At 33.4% G+C, this 15,956-nt stretch overlaps 1 protein-coding gene across 5 annotated transcripts in view; it reads right to left on the minus strand.

The window, feature by feature from the left end:
• Eps15 (epidermal growth factor receptor pathway substrate 15) overlaps positions 1-15,956 on the minus strand; it is a 126,602-nt gene that overhangs the window by 86,108 nt on the left and 24,538 nt on the right. For 4 of the 5 annotated variants that reach the window (XM_077803671.1, XM_077803670.1, XM_077803673.1 and 1 more), the window contains 6 exons: positions 12,390-12,431; positions 7,715-7,804; positions 6,788-6,835; positions 4,971-5,066; positions 2,378-2,443; positions 1,497-1,622 (listed from right to left, as the gene is read on the minus strand). In XM_077803671.1, the coding sequence (XP_077659797.1) occupies positions 1,497-1,622; positions 2,378-2,443; positions 4,971-5,066; positions 6,788-6,835; positions 7,715-7,804; positions 12,390-12,431 (468 nt within the window). Of the gene's footprint in view, positions 1-1,496; positions 1,623-2,377; positions 2,444-4,970; positions 5,067-6,787; positions 6,836-7,714; positions 7,805-12,389; positions 12,432-13,671; positions 13,708-15,956 lie in introns of all 5 variants that reach the window. The other variant, XM_077803672.1, reaches the window with a different exon arrangement.

The raw sequence follows: 15,956 nt of genomic DNA on the forward strand, positions 1-15,956 counted from the left end.
ATGGTCACACAACTAAGAAGCAGTATAGCCAGGATGTGACCCTATGTAGTCTGCTTAAGCAGGGAATTAAAGTAAGGGCCAGAGGTTTAGAGAGAGAAGATAAGGTTTGACATATGAAAAGAGAGTAGAGAGAAATCATTTGGAAACAAAAAAAGAGTGTTAAGCAATAGGAAGAACCCCACCTGAAGCTGGTGATCGCAAATTTATGATGACATTAATCTTATTAGGCTGTCTCATATATGCAACCAGTGATAATTAGGTTCATGTAAAATTGGATTTTTAGTAAAGTCAAAGACTACTTAGTGAAGTTAAAAAAAAATCTTGCAAGCATCTAGGAAAAAGATCTAGAGAGACAAGAATTCAAGTCAGAACATATCGGGGGAACCTAAGACAGATCTATGTTTTCTCACAGATGGATCTTAATATATTTTACATCTTAATATAGTTCCCACTAAGTAGCCATCTTTAAACATACACACACACACATACACACACATACACATATATGGTTAAAAATATATATTCAAAACATCATGTTGTGCATGATAAATACATATAACATTCTCCATCAAATTAAAAAAATTTTCTAATTTAAAACGGGAAAAAAGAATTCAAGTCAAAGAATAGAATTTGTGATTTCATCAGGTAGAGAAGATGGAAGAAAATGTGGCAAAGGGAGCTGGGAAGAGAATATGGAATTATAGACCAGGAGTCAGGGACCAAGCTGCATGAGGAAAACAGTAATTTCAAAAGATAAGGGGAAAGGTTGGAGATATGGTTTAGCGGTAGAACCTTTGCCTAGCATGCACAAGGCCCTGGATTCAATCCCCAGCACAGCCCAAAAAAAAAAAAGGGCGGGGTGACAGTTTTAGTTTTACAAGATGAAAAAGTTCTGAAGATAGATGATAGTAATGGTTGAACAACAATGTAGTATTCTTAACACTACTTTACATTTAAGATTGGATAAAAGGGCAAATATCATGTTATATGCATCTTACCACAATAAAAAAAGACAGAGGGAAAGTAAAGGAGTCTAAGATTTAAAAGTCTGAGTGAAATCAAAGAATTAAAGTCTTGCAAGTATCTAAAGAAAAGATCTAGAAACAGTTCAAGTTAGAAAGTACAATTAATTATTTCAAAGATGAAACTATTCCTTATAAGACCACATGATATATGGGGTAAGTGGTAAACATATAATATTGATAGTCTTTAAAAACTGTCATGCAGTTGGAAATTAGAGCATACAGCACAAAGAAAAATGAACCTGCTTAAGGGGCTTACATATATAACTAACTTCAATCACTTATATTTTACAGGGAATAATAAAAAACACAAATAAACTGGGAATAATTTTATATATTAAGTCAGGACCCAGAAAATTCTATAATAAGGCAACTTTAAAATAAGATTGTACATTTAATAATGACCAATAAGTGCTCTTAGTAAATATAAAGTTATAATACAGAAAATACTACATTTAAAACTTAATATCTTACTCTTCCAAGGATTTCCACAGGCAACTTAGAGTTGAGCAACACTGGCTTCACTTTATCACCAGACAAAAATCCATCCACTGGACTTAAACTATCAAAAATTGCATCATATTTGGCCTTATCTTCACTCTAAAATAAAATGTTTTTTTAAAACATGACAAGTTAAGTAATGGTGGAAATGTTTTGATTGCAGTTATAAAAATCAAGTCCTCATAGAAGACATTTTTAAAAATAACATTTAAAAAACATTTTTTTACTTTCATCAAATATATTAATTAATAATTTTAAAGCGATTCTACTTAAGAGTCCAGTGTCCCCTATTCCTTTTGAAGCTGGAACACTCTTTGTTAGAATCAAAAGATTTCAGAGACAGAAACAACTAGTTCTAACTCTCTCACTTAAACAGACATACAGCAAGGAAGTAACTTTCATAAGTCACAATTTTATAACATTTGATGAGTTTCTAAACATGGTATTAGGTACATTTCAAATGCAAAAAAATGAAATTTTTTAAAACAAACATCAATACTCTAGGAATAAACACCAAGATTCCCCCAATTTTCCCAAAGGAAAATTTATTTTTCTTGTCAACAAGACATCTCCTAAAATTTTAAATGTTACTTGTATAACATGAAAATCTTCTATTCATTATTTGTCCAGTTAATACCAAATTCCTCATTTTTTTTTTTTTTTGGTCACAAAATGACTAACAGAACTGAAAGATCCCTCAAAGATTCCAGTGTGGGTACTTTTCCTGTTATCCTTAAATATACATATGAAAGTCTAACATGCATTGCAATGTATTTCAGAAGTAGGGGGAAAGGATATAAGTGAGTAGGAAGCAAAGCAGGAGTAAGAAATGAATAGTTACACAAATTACTTACTTTAACAGCCCATGGAAGCTCAGCTGCAGGGGTTCCGCTGGTTAGTAAAGGACTACTGGTATCATGCTAAAATGTAAATAGCACAAGAATTGTTGAAATTCTCATATCAATAAGCAATGAAGAAAAATGGTCTTTGGATTTAAATATATTCATATAAAACACTGGATCTCTAAGCACTTAAAACACTTCTTACATTAAGTAGACCTTCAACTATTTTCTACTAAAACAAAGTCATTTTCACTTGACCACATAAATCACTGTGGAGGACTAAGTAAAACATGTACTAAAAAAGAAATCCTACAACAATTGAAAGATAAAGTTATCTGGAAAAAAAATTTTTTTTTTTTTTTTTTGTTACCAAGGATTAAACAAGGGGTTGCTGCACTCCCAGTCCTTTGCATTTTTTTTTATTTTGAGGCAGGGTTTCACTAAGTTACTGAGACCAGCCTCAAAATTGCAATCCTCCTGCCTAAGCCTCCCAAGTGGCTGGGATTATAGTCAGGCACCACTGTGCTCAGCAGATATCTGAATATTAACAAAAATATTTGAAGTCCTATTAACTGATGACTTTTCCCTAATATTATCTTTTAAAAACTGGGAAAACAAACCAACTTAGCATTTGTAAGTTTTAAGTACACAATACCTATTAATAGTATGTCCCAATTATTATGTTTATCTGGATGAAGAAAGATTAATATTTTTTTAAATGTTTTCTAAGATGTTGATGAACCTTTATTTTATTCATTTATTTATATGCAGTGCTGAGACTCAAACCCAGTGCCTCACACATACTAGGAAAGTGCTCTACAACTAAGCCACAACCCCAGCCCAGATTAATATATTTGAAAAATCTTTTTAATAATAGTTAGGTAACAAAAAATCCGTAAATTGACACTTGATTCCATGCCTAAACAAAGAAGTGCAGACATCCCCCAAACTGAAGTTAAATTCTTGATACTTCTAAAATATTAAATTTAAAAACAAAGAGGAGCTGAGGTTGTAGCTCATTGATATAGCGCTTGCCTAGCACACATAACAGCACTGGGTTCAATCCTCAGTACCATATTAAAAAATAAATAAATAGATAGATAGATATATTGTGTCCATCTACAACTAAAAAAAAAAAATTTAAAAGCAAACAAACTAGAGCTGGGTATTAAGTTCAGTGTAGATCACTTGCCTATCATGCACAAGGCTCTGAGTTTGATCCCCAGAACCACAAAAAATGAAATAGAATTAAAATAAAAAGCAAAAAAAGTCATTACATTTCCAAAAAGAGAGTGGGACGAAAAGAACTAGCCATAAACAGATACAGAAAACATTTACCAAATAATGATAATTAAAATAACATAAAACCAGCAAATAAACAGATCAATAGGTAAGAATAAAAAAAATTAAAAAAAAAAAACTAAATACATGAGAATTAAGCTCATGATTAAGGTAGCATTTTAAATCAGTAAAGATTGATTATTCAACCCACTACACTGAGTCTGTAGGGTAGCATCTTGAAAACATAAATTTGAATCCATATTGATACCCAAATCAGTATTAACTTAAATATTGAAAAAAAAATTAACTTGACAATTTACTTACTTGATTAAAAAAAAAAAAAAAACAGTCATGGAGCAGGGGGAATCAAAAGCAGGGGCAAAAGACAAATGACATACTGGGAAAATATATTTGCAGCATATATAGACAAAGAGTTAATTTCCTAATTTTTAAAGAATCTCTAGAATTTAATAAATTTTAAAAACCTACCCAAGAAAAACATGGAGAGCCTATAATTAAATAGTCACATAAAAGTAATATAAACTGTTCATAAGAAAAATACTCAACCTCACTTTATAAAACCAAAAGGATGAATCGGAATTATATTTACAAACCATGTGTCACCAAATTGACAATAATTTTCTAATAGTATAACAACAGTATGCTACCAAATATGTAGGAAAACAGGGCACTTGAACCAACTTCTGGTGGGAATGTAAACAAACAAACTACAGAAACCACTACAGAAGGCAATATACACCCAAATTACAAAGGCAAAAAATTTTGGAACATCAATTCCACTTTTGGGAATTTATACATACATATATCTGCACATGCAAAATAATATATGTACAAAGTTATTATTCATAGAACCATTTTATAACAAAACACTAAAACAATCTAAAAGTCAAACAATAGGAAGTTAAATAAATTATGCTAAATACAAACAAAGAAATACTATGCAGCCATAAAAAACAGAGAGGAAATTTTTGTGCAATGATATGTAGAGATTTATAAAACATTTGTTATTTTAAAAAGTTATAGATTCAAGCGGTCAATATGCTATAATTAACAAAAAATGAGGAAATACATACTTATACATATTTATATTTCGTTATATGCACACATAGTAACTGAAGAATACACAAGAAAGAAAAAAAAAGAATACACAAAAAACAGTAGCAGCTATTAAGAAAGAAAACCATGTAGCTGAGGGATAGGGTTAAAGGAGAAATTTATTTTTAATATATTAATTTTAATTTCAAATCATGTGGTGTCACTTTTTAATAATTAGATACAATTTACATCTAAAATCATTTCTTACAAATCTTGGTGGAGGAACAGCCAAGTTCAAGCTATTCAGTGAAACCTCCAATCCATTCTGGGCACATGCTACAAGACGCAAAGCCACAAAGAATTCCTGAGGAAAAAAAGTATGACCATTATCTACCACACATACTACTTATAATCTGAAAATATAAAAGAATTCATAATTACTCCCGAGTTTTTGTGTAGCAACAAATAACAAATTTGTTTCAAGAACACTTGCTTTAAAATTGAAAAAAGACCCATGTACAAAGATTTTTCTAACACTGTAAGTAACAAATAACAATATAAACAGAAAATATTTAAATAAATTGTGATACATACTGATAATGAAAATTTTACGTAACTAATACTCATATTTCAAAGAATATTTAATGTTGTTAGAAAATGTTTTGAGAAAAAGGAATTTGAGAGTGGGAGCCTAGGAGGAAATCACTAAATGTTATTAATCATCTCTTCAGTGTGAGATTATAAATTTTGAAACATGGATCAGTAATTCAAGTGACTCAATCACTGCTATTCCAAAACAGCTGCAGAAATAAATGAGTAGCACTTAAAACAATTATATAACTGCTTGACTTCAAAATGTTTATAAATCTCCCACAAAGGTTCTTGGATTTTAAGTCTCCGTCCAAAACTAATTAAATAAATAAATGTAAAGAAGCTAAAGCAACTGGTTTTCAGCTATTTTGAGTTAGAGATAAGTCTAGGAATAGACATGATAACAAAAGACTTTACTCCAGCTATAATCTTTACAACTTGTTGACATCCTAATACAGTGGCTTGTTGACATCCTAATACAGTAGTTTATTCAACACTTCCCTAAAACCTCTTGTTCTCACCTGTGTCCTATTACTCTATTCCTAACTTTTTCTTAAAAAGTCAGGCTGTCTGTTTTAGACAATACCTTGCCTTTCAGTCATAAATTTCTTGAAAAAAATGGTACCAAGAAACCCTCTTCTGATTTACTCCAAAAGTTTCCATGTAAAAGACTCCACTCCTTGATTAGCTAGGGAAACTAATGCCTATGTCCTCCTCATTCTCTTTCATTCTGAAGTACTTCTCCACCAAATAGCTTAATGAAACTCTCCTAGTTCTTTCTGACCTTTCAAGTCTCTTCTGCTGCAGTCTATACCTCCTCTCACTTTTAAATGCTGGCATTCTAAGTACTCTTTATATTCCTTCTTGTCTTATTCTGAGAGATTCAATTACTCTTAGGTAATCTGGTGCTCTTCCACTGTATAGATGGACTCTTTAAGTGAAATAATTCTCCATGAAATTCTAGTTCTGTTATCTAAAGTTGCGTGGGCAAGTTAATTAAAATAAAACTTCCACATAAGGGGAGCTAATACTAACTAACTTGCAATGTGTTATGAGCAACAAAATAAAAATTATACTAGAGGAGGAAAGCACCAAGTGTCATTGTCAGAACAGAATCAGGCCAGAATACTCAGGCCTGATTAGCCAAGAGATTCCTTTCAAATATACCAAGCAATACCATCTTAACACTTACTAACAAAATCAATGTTTACTTATACACCCAGAAAATTGAATTAGTAAGATTAAAAGAGCAAAATCTTTCTATAGGACAGAAAACAAATCTCAGTGGAACAATGTCACCAAACTAACATTAACCTTTAGGAATCAGATATTTTAACGTTTAGTGCTTGGTATTATTTTCACTGTTATGACAATTGCTCTTGTAAATTCCCTAATGTTGATAAAAAGCAATTCTTAGCTTAAAAATATAAAAATCTGTTGGCTATTTTTTATTTCAAATTATTTAAATTTTTCATATGAATCTCTGAATCTTACTTGTTTGTTCAGGATGCCTTTGCCATCTGTGTCAGCTAAATCCCAAATCTGAAATTAGGGGGTGGAAAAAGAATCAATCTATATTTTTAACAGAAATCATCTCAAAGATAAGTTAAATCCCTATAATTTACAACCACATATTCTGATAATCAAATCTAAAAATAATGGAATTAAAAGTGGAAAGAACCCTTAAAGATCATTCAGTGCAACCTTTCACAAAAATACTAAGACCCAAAGAGTTAACGTAAGTGACTTGCCTCAAGAACATTCAAGGCATCGGGGAAAGAAGAAACCCAGGTTCCAACTTCCAGTCAAATGCCTTTTTCACTAACCCAGGTTTTAACTCTTGAGTCAAACATGCTCTTTCTACTGCAACATACTGTTCTTGATTTTAGGTTCTTATTAAGGTTATGTTCTTTCTCATGGGCAAATTGAGAAGGTAAATGTTTATTTGCAAATAATTAAATTAAGAAAAGTGGTTATTTTCAGGATTTTAAGTATGTATCAATAAATAGCAAAATAATTTCATAGGACAGGGGCTTTCTGCCTTTTTTGTACTCTTTCCAAAGCCTCCCAAAATCCCCATTCCATTCATCACACATTCAACAGAGACACTTATATAGAGGAAGCAGGGATAGAGCCAGCTCTGAGTGGGTGGCAAGGTTCCACTATTTCCCAACAATAATCAAATGTACTATTATTTCCTCATTTATCCTCTTCAAAAGTAATTTTTTCTTAAATTTTGAACTATGCTTTATTTTTCAAGAAGGTAAATTGCTATGTCATAAATGTCCCTCATCCCATTACTGTAACTGCTTTTCTGATTTGGTTCTTAAATTTCTTGATGGTTATGTTTCTTAATCTTCAGCCAGTTAATCTAGCGTTGTATATATTCATTATAACCTAGTTATAATATATAAACACTACCTTTCCAAGTATCAAGTCTGGAAGCCCTGACTTTTTCAGAAAAGCAGCAGCATCTGAAGCCAACACCCTTCCAGTATTGCCTGTATCAACCTGAAAAGACACAAACTGTAAGCTTAGAAAGAAAACACAAAGGCAAAATTGTCACCATTTACTGGCCTCCATCCCTGTGATTTGGGACTGGCTTTTTCAAGAAATGAGCAGGAATCCTCTTACTAACAAAGGTTAAGGAATTTGCGGACAGTAATATGAGTAGAGTACCACATATACAGCAGCAGCAATTTGCTAAGTTTGTTTTTGTTTTGTTTTGTTAATCATGCCTACTATCCAATAAGAAACCAAAGCTCAGAGGAAGTAAAAGCAAATTAGTAGAGTTAGAACTTCAACACATGTCTTCTGACTCCAATTTTTTATGATTGTCACTTCAATTCCAATAATCTTAAATGGCAAGAGAAGAAAAAAAGGCAGCATTTCTCATTTCCTGGACAGGTCTTCTAACAAATGAGAATTAGCTGCCTATGTTGTCTGCCTCTTCAAACAGTTTCAGATGATCTGATTGTCACTTCAATTCCAATAATCTTAAATGGCAAGAGGAGAAAAAAAGGCAGCATTTCTCATTTCCTGAACAGGTCTTCTAACAATGAGAATTAGCTGCCAGGTTGTCTGCCTCTTCAAACAGTTTCAGATTATCAACTTCTGCTTTTATATGTACTCTTTAAGAACTGCAGCACTTTAAAAAGGAGGAGGAGGAGGAGGAGAAATTGATTTCACAATAAACTTTAAGAAACATTGTTAAAATTGTTAAGTTTCTATAATTCATTAAGAGAAATGCATCATTTAACTAATGGGGACTTTCCTTTAAGACAGAATGATGTCACAAGAATAGGAAAAAAAAAAGAGAGAGAGAAAAAAATTCCAAAAAATGACTCTCATTTTTGCAAAAATTTCCTAAAGTTCCATATGAAAATATATAAAGTAAAATTTAAAAAGTCATGGGAAAGTTAACAGTATACTAGGATGTCTGTGAAATAGCTGTATTGCCAGTTAAAAGATTAAGTTTACTATAAACCCAAAGTATTCAAGACTGTTCAGTATAAACAAAGAGGCAAAAAAAAAAAAAAGAAAACCTTTCTTTCAAGTGCTAGAACATAGGATAAATCAGAAACTAAGAAAAAAAGAAAGAGTTGCCTAATCCTTCAAATTTGGAATAAGAATTACAGAAAGGATTAGGAAATCTGCCTCCAGAATCCTCCATAACTACTGTTCTTTGCTCTCTCCCTGACCAGAATTGAAAAGGAATACTCATATCCAATATAACCTAAACAGAGGCACTTAGAGGAAACAGCAGTCAATTCATGAAATATTTGTGTACTGTATCCCAATAAAGAATTTTACTATCTGTCATTCTTTTGGTTGCCATAATAAATTAAACACAGTCACTGAGTCTGTGTCATCTATAGGCAGTTTCTATAGTATTCTGATGCTCTGTTATAAACTATATAGGCTAGAATCTGTATCTTCAACAGACAGTTCTCAAAGATCTCATGGAAGGGTCTCTGAAATACTAATACTCCAAAAAATAGAGTTTTGGGTAAAGACTTCTGAGTTGATACCACTTAAGCAATTTTTCAGGCTATACTGGTAGATGAAATAAGGATTTCCAGGATTCTTTTCAGTCTGGAAACAGATGTACTTCATGAAAGCTGACTCCTGACCCAAGATGCAGTCAAGAAAGAATTATACAGAACTGGTTAAATTAGTGAAGAAAATTTAATTATGATTATTTACTTGAAATAATTTTTTTTTTCATTTTGCTTTGATTTTTATGGTGCTAGGGATTGAACCCATGGCCTTGCATGCACTGAGCATATGCTCTACCACTGAGTTACTACACTCTGAGTCCTCTTATTTATTGATTTTATTTTAAGAGATGAGGTATCACCATATTGCCTAAGCTGACCCCAAACTCCTAGGCTTAAGTGATCCTCCTGCTTTAGCTTCCTGAGTATCGAGGAATATAGGAGAGAGTCACCTCATCTGGTGGTATTATTTCTAATTTTCTATTTTTCTTTTTCTTCCTACATTATCTCAATCCTCAATTTGATATGAATGGAACAGTTTTCAATGGTATCTGATTCTCATTGGCCTATCAGAATCAAAAAACAAATACTTCTACTTAACATCTTTACTTTTTATGGCAATGTAATTATTAAAGATCTAATTACAATTTGTTCTACTTTTGTTCTACTTTTGTAAGGAGACAATCAGATAACTCGTGTGTAAAACAAGGTCATATTTAAGAATGATTTCCTTTTATTATTTTTATTATATTAATATTATTTTGGATATTCACATAGAAAAAGCTACTATTGAAGAACATTGACTTTATGTTGAGTCAATACTTACAAATCCCTCTCAAGAAAACTGACTTGCTATCTGGCAAGTCCCAGCCTCACAGATAGTAAAGCAAGGTCACTTACCAGCAAGCCAGGAACCCTGGATGTCTAAGAAACCTTCAGATGTGATAAATTCATTCTAATTTACATGTAATGCTGGTGAAATATGGAAGAGAGAACTTTAAAGATTTAGATCATAGCCTCAAGACAAAGGAAAAAACCTGGGCACGGTGGCACATGCTCGTAATCCCTGCAGCTTGGGAGGCTGAGGCGGGAGGATCCCATGTTCAAAGCCAGCCTTAGCAAAAGCGAGGCACTAAGCAACTCAGTGAGACCCTGTCTCTAAATAAAATACAAAATAGGGCTGGGGATATGACTTAGTGGTCAAATGCCCCTGAGTTCAATCCCCAGTACACACCTGCCCCGCCCACAAAAAAAAGATAGAACAACAATTAATAGAGGCTTTAAAATGTACAATCAAGCTGGGGATTGTGGCATACACCAGCTACTAAGGAGATTGAAGCAAGAAGCTCGCTTGAGCCCAGGAATTTGAGACCAGTTTGGTAAAGACAGACCTCAGCTCTTAAAAAATAAACAAATAATTGGTCTGGGGCTGCAGCTCAGTGGTAGAGCACCTGCCTTGCACATGTGAGGCACTGGGTTCAATCCTCAGCACCACATAAAAATAAATAAATAAAGACTTGTGTCTCTCTACAACTAGAAAAAAATAATTAAAAATTAAAATAAACAAATAATTAAAGAATAAAAATATAATCAGATTCTAAAATTTTTCAAGCAGAAATTAATTCTCTGGCCTTTTAAACTGCTAAGTAGTCTATGGTTCTAGGTCTACTAGTCAAAACCAAAGAGGCCTAAAATGGTTAATTAATATTTGCCACAACTCTGTGGATGGTCAGGCCAGATATGAGACCAGTCTTTTCTATAATCATCATCACAAGGTAAGGAGGCTTTTAGAAAAAAATGATCTAATACTTGGAAATGGGCAAGTGAGAGTGTGTATACCCTTGAGAGACTATCTGATATATACTATATACCCTTGAGTAACTTTCTATTGGAAAGACTATTGTACACACTGTAGGGATAGAGGTTAAACTATGGAAAACTGAGGCCTGGTACAGTAGCTCAATGCCTGTAATCCCAGTGACTTGGGAAGCTAAGACAGGGGGATCACAAGTTCAAGTCCAGCCTCAAGGCCAGCCTTAGTGAGATCCTATCTCAAAAATAAAACAACAAAAGAGACAGGAGATATAACTCAGATGTAGAGAGCCCCTGGTTTTAATCCAAAATAAATAAATCAAAAATTAGGGGCTGGTGATGTGGCTCAAGCGGTAGCGTGCTAGCCTGACATGCATGGGGCGCTGGGTTTAATCCTCAGCACCACATAAAAAATAAAGATGTTATGTCCACCAAAAACTAAAAAAATAAATATTAAAAATTCTCTCTCTCTCTCTTAAAATAAAATAAATCAAAAATTATAGAAAACTGTTAGCAATACAAATCATTCCTGTCTATACCAATGCAAGTAAATTTTGTCTGGCAGAGTATGAATCTCTGTAACTCATATTCTCATTTTTATACTCAACTGGTTCCTTCAATAACTAATAAATTGAATAAAATCCTTGATTTCCTCCAACCCACCCTTTGTTTTTTTTGTTCTTTTTTTTTTTTGTGGTGCTGGGGATGGAAACTAGGATCTTGTGCATGCTCAACAACTGCTCTATCACTAAGATATTCTCTCAATCCCCATGCTCATTTTAGATTTATATGAAACCCAGGGTTTTCAGCTTGTGAAAATTATGCTTTAGTAAGTTTTAAAAACAGCATAAAACTGGGTCTGGGGTTGTAGTTCAGTGGTAGAGTACCTGCTTAGCATGTGTGAAGCACTGGGTTCGATTCTCAGCACCACATATAAATAAATAAAACAAAGGTCCATCAACAACTAAAAAAATTTTCTACAAAAACAGTATAAAAGCCATTTCAATTTGGATTATAAGTTAATTTTAATACTTATATCTGAATAAATATATCTAATGTTGTATAGATTTCACATAGATATTTAAGGCAATTAAATTACTTTAATTATTTTGTCTTCTTTTTTCTAGAAGCACTAAGTATTCAAAGCTAGAGGCTATAAAGCACAAAAAGTTAAAAACAAGACATGTCAAATTTATTCAGCTAGCTGATAATCTACATGCATACAATTGACAGTTGATAGTATACTTTATGTTCCACCTAGGAAAAACAGAAAAAAAAAATCTTACCTGTCTATAGTATTTTTCATATACAGGATTCCCACTTGATAACTAAAATAAATAAGTAAATAATAATTATATTCAATAACTTCTATTAACATGTTTGGCATACAAATATATTGAGAAACAAAGCTGAATAAAATAAAAAAGATCCTTAACTTCAATTAAGATTGGTTTCATTTCTTTTTTGCCAAGTTGAAAAGGAGAATAAAAAAAGACAGTCCCACGTTTTACTAAGAATTAAGTAGACAAGAAATAAAACAAGAATCCTAAAATTGTTCTTAACACAAAGCTGGGTACAGTAGCATACACCAGTAATCCCAGCAACTCAAGAGGCTGAAGTAGGAGACCTTGTCTCAAAAATAAGAAGGGCTGGAAGGCTAGGGCTGTGGCTCAGTGGTAGAGCACTTGCTTACCATTTGTGAGGCACTAGGTTCGATAGTAAGCACCAAATAAAAATAGGTAAATTAAAAGAAGGTATCATGTCCATCTACAACTAAAAATTTTCTAAAAAGAATACTACTAGCAGTTAAAAAAGAGGGAGGGCAGGGGGAGCTGGAGATGTAGCTCAGTGGTAGAATACCACTAGATTCAATCCCAGTAACAAAAAGAAAACAATTGTTTATATTGGAACTTTTTCTCATGCAAAATTATACCCAGAAACCCAACATCTGACAAATTAGAGATGAAATATTTTAGCTGAAGCCAGTTGGAAGGCCCCAACATTCTACACACTGATTCTCTACCTAAGTGCCCTAGGTACCTTTGAATTCGGTTCAAAAACCACTTCAATAAAATATTCAAATAAGGGGTTGGGAATGTAGCTCATTGGTAGAGCACTAGCCTAGCTCACATAATGTCATAGGTTCAACCTCCAGTCCTGCAAAAAATAAATATAAATGAATACATAAATTGAAGTACAAAAAGATGATACTGAGCTGGGCGTGGTGGTGCAGGCCTGTAATCCCAGCAGCTGGGGAGAATGAGACAGGAGGAAGGTAAGTTCAAAGCCAACCTCAGCAATGGCAAGGTGCTAAGCAACTCAGTGAGACTCCATCTCTAAATAAATACAAAATACGTCTGGGATGTGGCTCAGTGAATGAGTGCCCCTGAGTTCAATCCCTTGCACCACCACCCCTCAAAAAAGATGATATTGACATAATCAGATGTGAAATGCCTAAACTTAGGCAGGGCCATTCAATTCACACCATAGTTCAAAGGTGTAGCATTCCCTAGGGTCGCTCCAGGGGAACTGGGTATTGCGCAATAACCACACAAGAGACAGAGATACCTTTTTCTTTGGGGGTCCTGAGACAGCTCCTCTGACCTTAAGAGTTCGAAGAAAGAGAGAGTGTGAGGGCCTGCTGACCCCTTTTATAGAGGAGAAGCCATTCAAATAAGGCAAGGGGTTAGGATTCAAGGGGTTGAGTCTAGCTTCACGATGTCTGCTGTCAGCAGGTTGACTGACATCTAGGAAGGCCACACCCAAAGGCAGAGCAAGAGAAGGGGTCACACAAAGGGCATTTCCATGGAACATTCTTTCCCAAACAGAGCAAAGGGGTAATATCACAAAGGAACAGGTGAGCATAGCTCAATGCATGGGGCTGCAGGAAGTCACGCCTACGCACGAAGACACATTCTGCTACTTCCAGGATTGGGACAACCATCTGGGGCCACTTTGAATGTGGCCAGATCACTGGAAGTGACCAACACAGCCTCAACTGATAAGGGAAGGAAAATGCTAGTCACTCAGCGTGAAGGCCCTCCACACAAAGGGTTCTTTGGTCAGCAGATAATCACATTTAATATCTCATCTGAATGACAACAAAGGAATATATATCAGTGTTTAAAGGCTCAGGTTTACCTGTATATCAATATGTAAGAATGTTCAAGACTCAGAAGTAAGTCCAGGGAAGCTTCATAGAAACTTAAAGTATGGAACTTTATGGGTGAAAATAAAGTGATTCTACACAGAGATTATAGTATATATAAAGGCATCAATTAACAGAAAGCTCAGCTATATCTATAAAGAACAGCAAGTAGTTCTGAAAGAAGATATGAGTGTGATTTTTTAAAAAAAATATTTATTTTTTAGTTATAGGTGAACACAATATCTTTATTTTATATTTACGTGATGCTGAGGACCAAACCGAGTGCCTCACACATACTAGGCCAGTGCTCTACCTCTGAGCGTCAATCCCAGCCCCAGGAGTGTGATTTTTAAAATATATATATATATATTTAGATTGAATTTTTAAAAAATTTTTATTATTTATTTTTATGTGGTGCTGAGGATTGAACCCAGGGCCTCACACATTCTAGGCAAGTGATCTACCACTGAGCCACAACCCCAGGCCCAGGGGTGTGATTTTTAAACAGGAGAATTTGTGAAGGATCCCCATGCGCCATGGTAAAACTAAAGAAAAATGAGGATGGAAAGAGGGACAATTGCAAGAGTTTGGAGGACTTATTTTCAAAAAAGATTCACTACTGAGAAACTTAGGTTGGACTTATAAAGGAGTCTTTTTAACTACTCCAAATATTGGGTGCATATTATTCAAAGACAGTTAGAAACCCGTAATTAAAGTTTAAAGTCTTAAATTAATAAAGCTAAAAAAATCCTTCAGCTCATAAAACTTAACTAAGATCTATTTATATAAACAAAGTTTGCTGAGACATTGAAATGTATACTTCAAAAGCAAGGTAAAAACTGAACAAATTTAAGTGAGAGCTCAAATAGTACAGAAGATTTGATTTTGAAATTCTGTAATTAAACCTCGGAATGAATTGTAGAATTTCCATCAAGAGTCTTCCTATTTTTAACAGGATAAATTTTAGTTCTGTACTGGAAAGGAATAAAATTAGAGAAGGCTTACAATTTTGCAGCATTTAAACTTGGTGGAACATGTAAAATAATCATACATAGAGAAAACTTATTTGACAAGATCTGTCTTATAAAAGTACTTGTCAAAGATAATACTTGGATAGAGGCAAAAAGGCACTACAGATGAAAAATATGGGGCTGATAAATTTATAATTTTTAGTAATAAAAACAGAATTATGAATGTTCTCCATTTAGTAAATATTATCTGAGCAGCACATAAGGAGTACATTAGCAATTAAAAATTTTTCTAATTACAGAAAAGAAACAACTATAAAGTTTAGCAACCACAATGTATAAAATGCAACTCTGAAAATTCATGCAGACAACTTTATGAAAAAATTAAAACCAGAGTGACATAACATAGACAGAGCAGGCTAAAAAAACTGATTTAAGGGGCTGGGGTTATGGCTCAGCGGTAGGGCACTCGCCTCGCACATGCAAGGCCCTGGGTTCGATCCTCAGCACCACATAAAAATAAATAAATAAAATAAAAAGTTATAAAATTAAAAAAACACCGATTTAAAAAGTTGTTATTTTCAAAAATAATCTGCTTGTGCTTCTTAGCATGCAATAAAAACCTTATTTCAGTATTATGTACAATAAAATGCTTAAGAAAATTTTATTTTTGAATTTAAAATTTAAGTGAAACTATTTTATTGATCTACTAATGCCATTAAAGTCCCATTAATGGT

Source organism: Urocitellus parryii, chromosome 11 (genome assembly GCF_045843805.1).
Source record: "Urocitellus parryii isolate mUroPar1 chromosome 11, mUroPar1.hap1, whole genome shotgun sequence".
Taxonomy (NCBI): domain Eukaryota; kingdom Metazoa; phylum Chordata; class Mammalia; order Rodentia; family Sciuridae; genus Urocitellus; species Urocitellus parryii.